The 14,265-nt window shown below is 44.0% G+C and overlaps 1 protein-coding gene across 9 annotated transcripts in view; it reads left to right on the top strand.

Annotated features, from left to right (window-relative positions):
- The window catches only part of TENM2 (teneurin transmembrane protein 2), a 1,508,878-nt gene extending 1,494,925 nt beyond the window's left edge, over positions 1-13,953 (top strand). For all 9 annotated transcript variants that reach the window (XM_077895600.1, XM_077895599.1, XM_077895598.1 and 6 more), the window contains 2 exons: positions 10,030-10,160; positions 11,791-13,953. In XM_077895600.1, the coding sequence (XP_077751726.1) occupies positions 10,030-10,160; positions 11,791-12,552 (893 nt within the window). In that variant the 3' untranslated portion in view covers positions 12,553-13,953. The remainder of the gene's footprint in view (positions 1-10,029; positions 10,161-11,790) is intronic.
- The last annotated feature ends 312 nt before the right edge of the window (positions 13,954-14,265 follow it).

Here is a 14,265-nt window from a genome sequence, read left to right as displayed (position 1 = left end):
GCAGCCTTATGAAGGGGGAAATAATGGGACTCTAGTGTCAGAAATACCTGGTTCAGATTCTCTCTCTTCTACTTATAAGCCAAAGGACTTTGGGCTAGGTTTCTAATCTGTCTGAGTTGTAGTTTTCTTCTCTGTGAAAAGGTACTAATAAAACCATCCCACAGAGTGATTATGAGAAGTAAATGAATTTAGGCAGGTAAAGCTTAGTGCCCAGCATTTAGACAGTGGATGCTCACAAAAGAGTATTTGCTATTGCTATTACCATTATCATTACAAATGAGGCATTGAGTTAGCATAGGTATGAGACAATTAAGACCCAGTTCCTGACCTCACAAGCAGACTGGCAAGATACAAACACGGTCAATGATAATGCAAAGCAGAATCAGGTCTGTGCTACCACATAGGTGTTTGTTCAGTTATTTATTCAATAAGCATTGATAGAATGGCATTATGCTAGATTCTGAGAATACAATGATGAACAAGACAAACACCCTTCTCTCAAAGGGGGGATGTATGTGTGTGTGTGTGTGTGTGTGTAGATAACTTCAAATTTGAAAATTGTGACATAGTACAGAAGGGCTCCGTGTCAAACTGGATCTGAAGTTTGAAGGGGATCCTGGTTGGCAGAAATGAGCTCAAGGCTAAAGAAATACTATAAACAAAAGTTAAAAGGACATAGGAAGCTTGGAGAAGGATATGGATTGAGGGGCCAAAGGAGGGCAAATAACCTACTGACTCATAATAAGTGAGAAAATGGTAACATAAGCATCCCTATCTCTTATCTCATTCAGATATCTCCAACCATCTATCCATTCATTCAACAAATCTTTTCATAATATCTAACATATACTAACATCCATCTCCTCACCCACATATCTCTACTCATCTATCCATCCATTAACCATTCAACAAATCTTTTCATAATATATGACATATACTAAGTATTAGAGATGCAGTGGACAGCTAGATAAAATCCTTATCCTCAGGTAAATAAGAAATCAGGAAGGATGAATGGATTGATCGATTGATCCAAAGAGATCAACTTTCAGTCATCCTACCTGTCCATGCATTATAGAGAAACAAGAGTAGGGACCCCCACTCCAAGGCCCCCAAGTTCCAGGAAACTCACAGCTCTTGACCAGGAGCCAAGAAAACATCAAACCCAAAGGGTCCCTACCCTCAGGTGACTAGGAGTCACTCGTCCATCCTCAAGAAAGGAAATAGCAGCTAGCTGAGCACACAGCTGCCATCAAGGTCCCATGCTGCAGGACGACCATAAAGATCAACTTGTGGCCATGCTGTATCTCATTGTCACATTCCAGAGCCTTTGAAGTTGAACCCAGCATCCCCTACAGCCAAAGAAGCTGGTACCTTTTGAGCCCAGGAGCTATGGCCAAGCTAGTTCTGTCCTATTATCCCCACCACACCTCATCGAGAGGCCCTGCATATACTCTGCCATGGTCTCTCTTCCCCATGGCTTAGCCTGTTATACCTCAGTTACTGTACTTTCAAATTAAAGGACCTCTCAGGAAAACATCTGTACATACATAACTTCAGATAACAATAAGTGCTATGAAGATAAAACAGGATAAGGGGTTAGAGAATAATGGGTAGGATCTTCTATATCTAGGGTGCTCACAGAGGACTTTCTGAGGAGGTAGCATTTGAGCAGAGAGCTTTATGAAGTGAGGAAGGGTGTTCTTGACATAGGAGACAGTGTGAATGGGAAGGCAGACCATGCCTATCTGAGCCTTAGGAGAATTCCCTCACCCTCCAGAATGTGCTTCCCAAAATGTGGCTTGGCATTGGATAACTTAGGGATGAGTCTGCCAGAGTGAAACAAAAAGAGAGCCCTCAGAGGGGACTGAATGGAAATTAGAATTGCCAAGGTCCAAACAAAATCACTCATAGAGCACTAACTCACTGACCCTCCTCAACTCCTTCCCTGGTTCTCCTGAAAAGGAAAAAAAAAATTATCAGAATTTTCTGAACAGCAATATGACTTTCCTCATTCCAGTGCCTCACAGAGACTCAATACATGGGAATCAAACCAAGTGGAACTAAGTCCAACAAAATTGAATCCAGAAACCATCGAAAGAGTCAAAAATAAAAGGTAGTGTTAGAGAAGCACATGCATAGAGCTGATGTGAGCAGTCAAAGCCGGGGAAAGCAGGGCCCAGGCAGAGCAGAGAGTCAGACCAGGCACAAGCCCACACCTGCTGCCCGTTCAAGATGAGCTGCCCCCTGGAGAGTGGATCCCAGCAGAGAAACACCAAATCATTCTCTGCTGTTTGAATGTTGGCTAATCTGTAAACCCCGTCTAAATTAGTCTTAATTTGCCACTTAGGAGACGAGCAAAGTGGTTGAACTTGCTGCTCACAATTTAAGCAGAAGAAGTAATTAAGATGTAGTCAGGAGGAACGCAGAGAACAGAACCTTCTCTCTCTGGTGCACAAAAAAAAAAAATCATTGATGTTTTGGAAACAGAGCTTTCTGAATGCAAGAGGCAGCTGCTGAGGCTGGAGGAGGTTCTACTTCCTCCTGAGAATGCAAACACAAAGGAGAACAGCATAGAGTACCCATGAGTTCAAAGGCACCTGGGCTGGAGCAGAGGTGTAGCCACCAGGAAGGGGTGAAGGAGGGCCAGAAGTGGTTCTTTTCCCACTCACAGACTCCAAAGCAGCACCCTAACAGGTATTTTTTTAAGGTAATATACTGACAATTAATACATCTGTGATAACCAGATATTAGAGGAAAGGATGTAAAAAACAGTCTGGGAGAAAGACTCCCTTCCCGACAACCTGCAAGGCCTCAGTCTTTCCCAGTTCTGACATCACAGGAAACTCCTCAGTCCCAGACAAATGGGGAGCCATGCCCAGCCCCAAGCATGGCCTGTAATTCAGACCTGTTCTTTCCGATGTTAGAATCTGAGTACATCTCAAGACCCCGATGTTGGCCTTGCTCATCATTCACTGTGTCACTTGGATAAGATCTTAAACTTTCTGAAGTGTCATTTCTTCATCAGCAAAATGGTGGTCATCATAGTGCTCACCCTATGGGGCTGCTAAAAGTAAATGAGGCCTGCCGTGTAAGGTGCCTAGCACAGTGCTAAAGCTAAAAAAAAAAAAATGGTAGCGACGCATTTGTTAGTTTGAAGCAGCCATGGACTTGGACATGGGGGAGTTCATAGATGAAGAGTGCAGATACCACCTCTGTATAATTTTCTGAGGAATGTAGGGAGGGGTCTCCAGATCCACTCTGAAACAGATTCAAATTCTGGCCTGAATGGCACTGCTTTGGCAAACCTGACACCCCAGACAAATATAAGTTAAACAAACACCCTAGATGTCACTCACAAGGGCTTATATTTTCTCCCTACCCCTTCTCTCTGGCGAGTCTTTGGGCTTCAAACCCCAGGCACATGTGAGCATGGTGGGATTTTATGGAGTAGAATTTCCCTAAGTGAGGAGGATGGCACAACCTCCCTCTCACATTACCCTCTTCTCAGATCTACACTTAACACCTAAGATGCTGTTCTGACAGCGTTTTTGGAGAGAGAGAATATGCTCAGCGGCCATAACATCATCACATGCCCTAAAGAACATAAGAGGCAGACAGAAATGAGCCATTAGGAGGGGCCACCTCATCAGCACCTGCCCCAAAGGCTCCCTCTCTACAGACTGTGTAGGGTGCCTGTCACCAGAAACATTAATTACTTCAAAAAGGAAGAAGGCTATTTGTGTGGTGCCAGAGGTGTCTTCTGCAGAATGGAGGAGATGAGAACTTGAATAAACATTTCAGAATAGGTTTAGACTCAGAAACTAAGCCATGTTAAAAGCTTTAAGGAAAAGAAAGTAGATGACATGCGCTCTCAGCCTTCATGGGATCGGCCATTAAAATTCTGGTCTCAGAGGCAGGGGCTTCTCAACATCACTTCTTTGAGTACTAGGGAAGGGTCCCTGCAGCGAAAAGATCAGGGTGTGGAGAGTCTTGGTGGGCAAGACCACTCTTGCCTCTCTTGGAATTCCCCACATATCCTACATGTTCCTGATGAAAGATGGGATGATTTTATATGGTATACAGATGAGGTATTAAATAACATGGAAACACAGATGGGGAAAATTCGTCTCTTTAGGGCTCTTTTTATTCTTTCAATTCAGTTGAGGAGAACGTCTCCACCTGATGCTGGTATGTACTTCACACCTCATTAACACTTCCAATCTCCCCTTTTAACAAAGAGAGTAGGTCTGAGACTCCCTCAGTAGCAGGTAACAAAAATCATGCTCTAATTTATTTGCATTGCATTGTTTTGTTTTATTTTTACAGTTATTTTCTGTTTGCATCAAGTAAGTCTGCCTTCCCATTTGTGATAGACATAAAGCTTCTTTTTTTTTTTTTAAGTGGACTTAGGTGAAACAGGCAAATTTATTTTTTAAATCAGTAAGTCAATACTACTACAGGTGATACCTGGATATGGCAAAAACAATTGTGACCATGAATACCCAAAGTTAGAAAATCCATCCTCTACAGCATCCAGCACCTACCTTGCACAGAATAGGTGCTCTGTAAATATACGATCATTGCTGATTATAACCAGGCTTCCCTCTGCTTGATGCAGAACCTACTTTTTAAGGCAATTGTAAATCTCTATTCTTAAGATTCTTACATAGTAACTACACATCTTAGTGATAGCCCAAGTTATTGAAGGAACCAGTCAGCCTGTGCCCAAGGATGATGGATGGACTGTATATCCCAGATTCCCTCTAATCAGAAGGTTCTTTTATGCTGATATATTTAGTAGCAAAGTCAACATTAAATTCCTCACAGCAGTCCCAGGGCAGGAGGTAGTTATACCTTACTTAACGTCTTCAGAAGTATGCTCCCAGGCACCATTAGCTCCTCTGTCACTGCTTAAACTACTGAGGGTAGCTTTTGCCACATATATTCAGTATTCTTTCATTCATTCATTCCATGGATACTTATCAAACACCAATTTTGTGCCAGGCCTTTATAGGACCTAGGAGGACATTAGTGGATAAAACAAAAATTTTAAGTCCCTGCACTAGTAGAACTCACAATCTCAGTAAGGGAGACAGAGAGTAAACAATAAATACACAAATGATACAGCATATTAGAATGTGATTACTTTGGGGGTAGGGGGTGAAAGATGAACAGAGTAAGGGGACTTGGAATTGTTGGAAGTGGAGAATGAGGGAAGGGAAGGTTTAAAAGGGTTTTAAATGTGGTGATTGGGTTTGCCTTATTCAAGAGGCAACATTTGAACAAGACTTGAAAGAGGAGGGGATCCCTGGATGGCTCAGCAGTTTAGTACCTGCCTTCAGCCCAGGGTGTGATCCTGGGGACCCGGATCTGGGGCTCCCTCCATGGAGCCTACTTCTCCCTCTGCCTAGGTCTCTGCTCTCTCTCTCTCTCTCTCATGAATAAATAAACAAAATTTAAAATAAAACTTAAGGGCAGCCCTGGTGGCGCAGCGGTTTGGCTCCGCCTGCAGCCTGGGGTGTGATCCTGGAGACCCGGGATCGAGTCCCACGTCGGGCTCCCTGCATGGAGCCTGCTTCTCCCTCTACCTGTGTCTCTGCCTCTCTCTGTGTGTCTATGAATGGATGGATAAAGTCTTAATAAAATAAATCTGTTTAAAAAAATAAAAAAAAATAAAACTTAAAAGAGGCGAAGTGGGGGGACACCTGAGTGGCTCAGTGGTTGAGTGTCTGCCTTCGGCTCAGGGCGTGACCCCAGGTCTGGGGATCGATTTCCATATCAGGCTCCCTGCATGGAGCCTGCCTCTCTCTCTCTAATGAATAAATAAATAAATCTTAAAAAAAAAAAAAAAAAAAAAGGAAGAAGAAGAAGAGAAGGGCACCTGGCTAGCTCAGTTGGTTAAACATCTGCCTTTGACTCAGGTCATGATCTCAGGGTCCTGGGATCAAGTCCTGCATTTGGCTCCCTGCTCAGCAGGGATTCTGCTTCTCCCTTTGCCTCTGTCTCTGCACCCCCCCACTGCTCTCTTGTGCTCTGTCTCTCAAATAAATAAATAAAATCTTTTAAAAAAAAAAGACTTGGAGGAGGTGAGAGAGCCAAAAAATACTTTTAGAGAACACTCTGGGAAGAGGAGCTTGTCAGTGTAAAGACCCCAAGATGAGTGTATGCCTGGCATGTTCAAGAAATAGCATCAAGGCTGGAGCTGTGTGGGCAAGGGAGAGAGCAAGAGAACAGGAGGTCAGACAGATAATCGACGAGGTCCTTAGAGACCAGTGGGAAGACTTTGGCCTCTTCATTGAGAAAAATGAAAAAAAAAAAAAAGAGAGAGAGAGAGAAATGAGGGTTCCCTGGGTGTTCTGAGCAAGGGAATGGCATGGTCTGCTCCAGGTTTAAGGGCTCATTCTGGCTACGATGCTGATAAATTATGTGGGACAGAAAGGTGGAAGCAGCGAGGCCAGTTAGAAGTTCAGGTGAGGGATAATGAGCCAGAGTTGACGTTTTGAAGTGATAGCAAGTGGACACAGATTCTGGATCTATTTTAAAAGTAAAAACAAAGGATTTAACCATACAACACAGCAAATTTCACACCTAGGTATGTATATAAGCAAGAGAACTGAAAACAGGTTTTCGAACAAAAATCTGTACAGAGATATTCATAGCAACATTATTCATAATAGTAAATAATAAAAACAACCCAGATACCCATTAACTGATGAACAGATAAACAAAGTGTGTTATACCCAAACAATGGAATATTATTTGTCCATAAAAAGAAATGAACTCTATTGATAATGTGGTACAACATGGATGAACCTTGAATACATTATGCTAAGTGAAGGAAACCGGGCACAAAAGGCCACATATTGTATGATTGCATTTATAAGAAACGTCCAGAATAAGCAAATCCATAGAGATAGAAAGCAGTTTGGTGGTTAGCAGGGACTGAGGAGAAAAGAGAATGCAAAATGACTGCTTAGGGCATGAAGAAAATGTTCTGGAATTAAATAGTAATGATGGTTGTACAACATGGTGAATGTACTAGAAGCCACTGAATTATGCACTTAAAAATGGTTAAAATTGTCAATTTTGTTATCTCAATTTAAAAAAGCAAAGGATTCATCAATGGATTTAGATATGAAGAGTAAAGAAAAGAAAGGGGTCAGGGATGGTGGCTAGGAGGATGGAATGGCCGTTATCTGGGATGGAAAAGTGTGTGGATGGGACAGGTTTGGGGAAGATCAGGAGTCCAGTTTTGGACAAAAATCTGAAATGTAATTACATATAGTAGTTTGGAGCTCAAAGAGATGTCAGGATGTAGATATAAATTTTAGAGTCAGCATCAATATATTGATGGTAATTAGAGCCCTAAGGATGGATAAGATCACCATGTCCGTGAGAGTAGATAGAGTGGAGAAGTTTGTAGACTTAAGTCTAGGGTATTCCAACACTAAAGAGATCAGGAGGCAAATACGGAAGAACCAAAAAGGAACAAGGAGTAGCTACCAAAGTAGGAGAAGGACAAATGAATGTGTTGTCCAGAGAGTCAAGAAAAAAAGAAAGGTAGGAGCATTCAACTTGTCAAGTACTTATAATAAGTAAGATAAGGACCCAGATTAATATCAGACTTAGCAACATGGAGGTAATTTTGTGACCTTGATAAGAGTTGCTACATTGGATAGTTAGGGACAAAGCCTGATTCAAAGGAGAATGGGAAATAAGGAGTCCAGAGAAATCTTTTGATCCTGAGAAGTTTTTGTCAAGGAAGGTGGGAGAAATGGTTGGTAGCAAATGGGAAAAGGGATAAAAAAGGATTTCTTGTAAGGTGGACATTTGGTAGCATGTCTGCATGCTGACAGGTTTGATCCAACAGAAGAGGAGTAACTTGATACCATGAGAGGGAGAGAGTGTCACTGGAGTGATGTCCTTGGGTGGACAAAATAAAAGATGCTACCTACTGCATACATAGAGGGTTGACTTTAGCAGTTAATCTAGAGTAACAAGAAGAAGGTGGGGAATATGGTTACAGATGCTGGAAGGCCAGTTAAGGTGATGAGAGTTTAGAGGAATTCCCCTCTGGCTGCGTTGGGTTTTTTCAGAATAGGAAACAAGGTCAGCTGTTCTAATGAGAAGGGAAAACAGATGTTGAGGGTTTTAGGAAAGATAAGATGTAACATCACCCAGAAGATTAGAAGAATCTCGGATGGAGGAAGGCACAACTGGGGTTCAGGAATTTAAAGTGACACCAGTCAGTGTAGTTCTGTTTATTTCTCTAGTCACTTTCTGCTGCACGGGTATAAATAAAGAATAGGGCAAACAACATGGATTAACCAAAATTGTGATTTCACCAAGCAAGTGTGATAAAGTGAGAAAGGGACAGAGTGAGAATATCTGTGAGGAATGATTCTAATGATTGGCCATGGACATGTGCTAGGTAGGAAAAGAGACCAAGATGTTGAGGAATAGGGACAAGAAGCTAAGGATAGCATGAAGATCCTAGGGAGGAGGGGAGAGGACTAAGGAGCATGTGCATCAGATCATAAAAAGGAGTAAATTAGAAAGAGTCCAGGTGGTGGTCAGAGGATGATGTGCATGAAATTGAGATAGTGGGGAATCAGAATTATTGGTGATGACAGGGTCCAGAGGATGGGGGGAGGGAGTGGTCATCAAAGGAATGAAGATACCAGTGCTTATAAAATGGAATCACTAAGAATGAATTTAGGAACAGAGGTGGCAAGAAGGCCAGTGAAGCAGAAAAGCACCATGAAATGCAGGTGAGTGATTAGCCTGGGGTCAGTAATGACTGCAGCAAGGAGCACTTGTATCTCCAGGCCCACCGATGGTAGAAGTGGGAAGCTGCAGGGCATGATGTTGCGGTGCCTCTTATAAACAGAGATAAGGAGCCTAAGAAGGGGACTCCTTCTAGACCCCAGATCAATGGCATGGGTGAGGCTGTGAGTGCTGCAAGGGATGGATGTCCAGGGCTCTCTACCAATCACTGTGGAAGGAGGCATCCTAGGGACTGCAGTCTTACTCTGAAAGCCTGAATCATTCAATGGACCCTTGGGGTAAGAGGCATAAATCCCAAAGCAAGGGACTCAGCCATGACCCTGGCAGGGGAAGGGAAGTCTTACTCTGAGAGCGTGAGAGCTCTCTCCTGGCCTCTTTTTGAAGAGTAGGCATCTGAGAAAAGGGTCTCAGGAGCCAGAAGACTTTGTGCATTCCACATACTTTTGGAACCCCCTTTCCATAATGAGCCAGCCTCAGTGCAGCCCCCAACACGTGCCAATGTCCACACACAGTGTTAATAATCATCACTTATGGGCAGCCCGGGTGGCTCAGCTGTTTAGTGCTGCCTTCAGCCCAGGGTGTGATCCTGGAGACCCGGGATCGAGTCCCATGTCAGGCTCCCTGCATGGAGCCTGCTTCTCCCTCTGCCTGTGTCTCTGTGTGTCTCTCATGAATAAATGAATAAAATCTTTAAAAAAATAATCATCATCATCACTTATCCATTTAGTTGATCATTGTACCCCCAGCTTCCAAACACACCGACTGGCCTATAACAGATACTCCCTATAATACTTTAAATGAAGGAGTTCATATTTACTGAGCAATATATGTGCCAGGCACTGTCACAAGCCCTTTATGTGGATTTCTCCCTCTGCTTTCCCAAGAACCTAGAAAGAAACATGGGTACAGTTATCATCCCAATTCATATCTGAGAACACAAAGCTTAGAGAGCCTCAGGAACTTTACCCAAGGTCACATGGTAAGGGGATTCTAAACTAAATCTTACTCCAGGACTGGCCCTCAATTGGGGATTATCAGGTGATCAAGGTTGGAAGGACATCCTTCCCAGGACTGATGTAAAGCGGCTCTGGGTCTGGACCAGGAGACTTTCACAAGCTTTTGCCTCCCTCCCCTGCTGGACTCCACACCCAACCACCCCTTTTGTTTTGTTCTCTCTCCAAGATCCTCAACTGCTTTCCATCCATCATGATTCAGAAATCTTTATTTTTGTTTCCACCGTAGATGTGAAAAGCTGGCTTGTGATGTTTGGATTTCAGCTTAGCAACATAATTCCTGGCTTCCCAAGAGCCAAAATGTATTTCGTGCCTCCTCCCTATGAATTGTCAGAGAGTCAAGCCAGTGAGAATGGACAGGTAAGCAGAGGTTCCTGCCAAGAATCTGAATGATTGTCCTCATTCCCTTTTGCAAACAGAACCGCATGGGAGCCAAGGGCATGTCAGTAGAGGAGGCAAACATCAGAGCTGGGTATAAAAAGGTGCATGAAACATTGTGACTTCCCACGAAAGCGAATGTCAGTGCCGTCACCTGTCTGGCATAGCACATTTTTCTTCCCAACCTCAATTATTACCTTAATTGTGGTATCATTATCTGCTCAGTATATACCCTTGAGTCACTCCTTGATTAACAACAGCACAGAGAAATCTAGCAGCAACCTACCATCTGCACTGCCTATAAGATCATAACCCTTTTGGCTTTTATGGGACATAATATAACTGTGGTTTGCAGTTTCTATCCCATTAAAGAACATTTTTATGCCTGACATAAAACCTCAGCGTTTTATGGCCCAAATGTATACAGATTAAGTTTTCGGAATGTAATTTGTGCTTGGGTCTTTCAGTGATGACCAAGAGATGGTCAGTTTCCATCTGGGTGCTCCTGAAACCTCTGGCAGACAGGAGGGGTGGGCATCAGTGTTCAGATAACCCCTGTTATAGGACAGTGCCCAGCAACATAAAAGTCTGAAAGGTCTCATCTGCTCTGAATAATCATCCACACTATGTAACTAAAGAGAGACAAGGAGGAGCCGGTGGGTAATTGAGAACAACCTTCTCTCAGTTCTGCCCTGTGGGGACCACTCAGTGGATGAATAGCCATCATTTCTCTCATTTATCTAAGTGCCGTTACCTCCCAAACACAGCCTCTTCCATTATCCCAGTCTGTCCCCCAACCACCAATTGAGATGAGTTGTAATTTGTGAGTAGAGAGCTCAAGGCCAAGGAGACAATGGTGATTTCGTCTCTCTGCAGAACCAGGGCTAGGATCCAAAGCAAATGACTCAGAGCCCGAGGATATTCCCTCTGGCCCACAAAGCCAGAACCTTAGTCTGGTGCCTCACCAACATTAATATGCACACAAACCACCTAGGGTATGTCTTGCTAAGATGCAGCTTCTGACTCAGTGGGTCTGGATGAGGCCTGAGATTCTGCTTCTCTAACAAGGCAAGTCCCGGCGATTCTTCTGCTACTAGTCATGCTTTGAGTAGCAAGGTCTTAACCCAAGGAAGTTAATGAATACCCTGGGCATTGGCCTCGAAGAAAATCTAGGTCACAGCAGCAGGGTTCATAGCTTCTCAAACGAACACCCTGCCCTTTGGGTCAGGATATTCCTCGGTCTGAAGTGTACAAGGCAGCTGCCAAACCATCCGAGAGCAGAGTGACTCTCTCTTCTCCAATAATGGAGAAACATGGTAAGTGGGTAGGCCTGGGTACAGATGTCAACAAGGTGGCGGACCTCTGCACTGTCCTTTTAGTCAGGGTCACAGTTACAAGGCAGACAGGCCACACCATCAGAGCACTGGGAACCAGCCAGCCTGTGCTAGTTTCAAAAGGTAGGACTATGTTAGCTCATATCATTACAGGTATAAGCCTAGTTCTTGCCGAGAGTCCAAGCATTTCCCGGACTCTTTTTTAATGAGCTGCTCGGCCCATGCAAAGAGCTGCCTGGACCATCATCTCAGCCTTCTGTGTTTTCTTCTGCCCACAGCTCATTACAGGTGTCCAGCAGACAACAGAGAGGCATAATCAGGCCTTCATGGCTCTGGAAGGGCAGGTCATCTCTAAAAAGCTCCATGCCAACATCCGAGAGAAAGCAGGCCACTGGTTTGCCACCACCACACCCATCATCGGCAAAGGCATCATGTTTGCCATCAAAGAAGGACAAGTGACCACCGGTGTGTCCAGCATCGCCAGCGAGGACAGCCGCAAGGTGGCTTCCGTGCTGAACAACGCCTACTACCTGGACAAGATGCACTACAGCATCGAGGGCAAGGACACCCACTACTTTGTGAAGATCGGCTCGGCCGACGGCGACCTGGTCACGCTGGGCACCACGATCGGCCGCAAGGTGCTGGAGAGCGGGGTGAATGTAACCGTGTCGCAGCCCACGCTGCTGGTCAACGGCAGGACTCGAAGGTTCACCAACATTGAATTCCAGTACTCCACGCTGCTGCTCAGCATCCGCTATGGCCTCACCCCCGATACCCTGGACGAAGAGAAGGCTCGCGTCCTGGACCAGGCGAGACAGAGGGCCCTGGGCACCGCCTGGGCCAAGGAGCAGCAGAAAGCCAGGGACGGGAGAGAGGGGAGCCGCCTGTGGACCGAGGGTGAGAAGCAGCAGCTCCTGAGCACGGGACGTGTGCAAGGTTATGAGGGATATTACGTGCTTCCTGTAGAGCAATACCCAGAGCTTGCAGACAGTAGCAGCAACATCCAGTTTTTAAGACAGAATGAGATGGGAAAGAGGTAACAAAATAATCTGCTGCCATTCCTTGTCTGGATGGCTCAGCGGGAGTAACTGTTATCTCCTCTCCTAAGGAGATGAAGACCTACCAGGGGCACTAGGCCAGGCTGCTTTAGGATATCAAGTGGCAAGAAAGCTCACATTTTTTGAGTTCAAATGCTACTGTCCAAGCAAGAAGTCCCACATCCTGAAGTAGACTAAAGCCTGGCTGAAAATTCTGAGGAAAACAAAACAAACGAATGAATGAACACACACAACATGTTCCAAGTTCCCCTAAAATATGACCCACTTGTTCTGGGTCTACACAGGAAAAAAAAAAAAAAAAAAAAAAAGGAAGAAGAAGAAAAGACACAAGATGTCTAAAAGGAGCAAAAGAACAGAAAAACAAAACAAAAACACAAAAAAAAAAACAGAAAGCAAACCATATATACCGACCGAAAAACAAAGCCGTGAAGACGAGAAGGCCTCATATCCTATTACCTCACTCATCCACACGTGAGCGACGCAGAGACATCCGCCAGGGCCGGCGTCACAGACCAGCTGAGGAAACCGAATCAGACTGCTTGTTGGACAAATACTACAGACGTTTTCGTTTAAACAAATACAGGTGCATTTAAAACACGACTTTGGGGGTGATTTGTGTGTAGCGACTGGGGAGGGGGGGGATAAAAGTGAAAGAGTGAGCACTGGAAATACTTTTTAAAGAAAAAAAAAAAAGAAAAACACACAAAAAAAGGAAATTAATATCAAAAATCAAAGCGAAATAATACCGTTCAGCACTTAAACTCTCAGGTCCCAACTTAGTCCGGCCTGAGCTAATTTATTTGAGCGCAGAGTGTAAAATTTAATTCAAAATGGTGGCTATAATCACTACAGATAAATTTCATACTCTTTTGTCTTTGAAGATTCCATTGTGGACAGTAATACGCAGTTACAGGGTGTAGTCTGTTTAGATTCCGTAGTTCGTGGGTATCAGTTGCAGTAGAGGTGTGGCATTGTGACACTCTTTTGCTAACGGGCACCACTTCAGATCACCCTGTACATACATAAGCCTCAAGGCACAATCACTGTTTCAGATTTAAAATTATTAGTGTGTTTGTTTGGTCCAGAAACTGAGACAATCACATGACAGTCACCACGAGGAGAGAAAATAAAAAAATTCAAAAAAAAAAAAAAAAAAAAACCCACAAAAACAAAAAAAAAAAATAAAGAAAAACAAAAAAAAAAAAGTCTAATAAGAACTTTGGTACAGGAACTTTTTTGTAATATACATGTATGAATTGTTCATCGAGTTTTTATATTAATTTTAATTTGCTGCTAAGCAAAGACTAGGGACAGGCAAAGATAATTTATGGCAAAGTGTTTAAATTGTTTATACATAAATAAAGTCTCTAAAACTCCTGTGGACACTGGTCTTCTGTGGAAATGCTTTGAGGTGAGGACAAGGGAGAGGCTGCTGAGAAGCATAGGCTGAGCTGGTATTTCGAACTTTGGGAGGAGCTCTTGTTAGGGGCTCCCCAGACTGCTCTAAACAACAGAGTGATCTCTGCCTGCGCCTGCCGCCCCCTCTCTGCGTGGAACCGGGGTGAAGAAAAAGTCTGAAGGGGGGGTGGGGACAGTGAGGACCCTCACACCTAGCCCTGCATGGAGCGGTCCCTCCAGCCTTCGAGGGACAATCAGGCTTCCCCTGATGCTGAGTTCTGCTTCTGGAAAGTGCTG

This window comes from Canis aureus, chromosome 4 (assembly GCF_053574225.1).
Source record: "Canis aureus isolate CA01 chromosome 4, VMU_Caureus_v.1.0, whole genome shotgun sequence".
NCBI lineage: Eukaryota > Metazoa > Chordata > Mammalia > Carnivora > Canidae > Canis > Canis aureus.
Note: the sequence above shows the minus strand (reverse complement) of the source record. Positions and strands in the feature narration are given on the sequence as shown.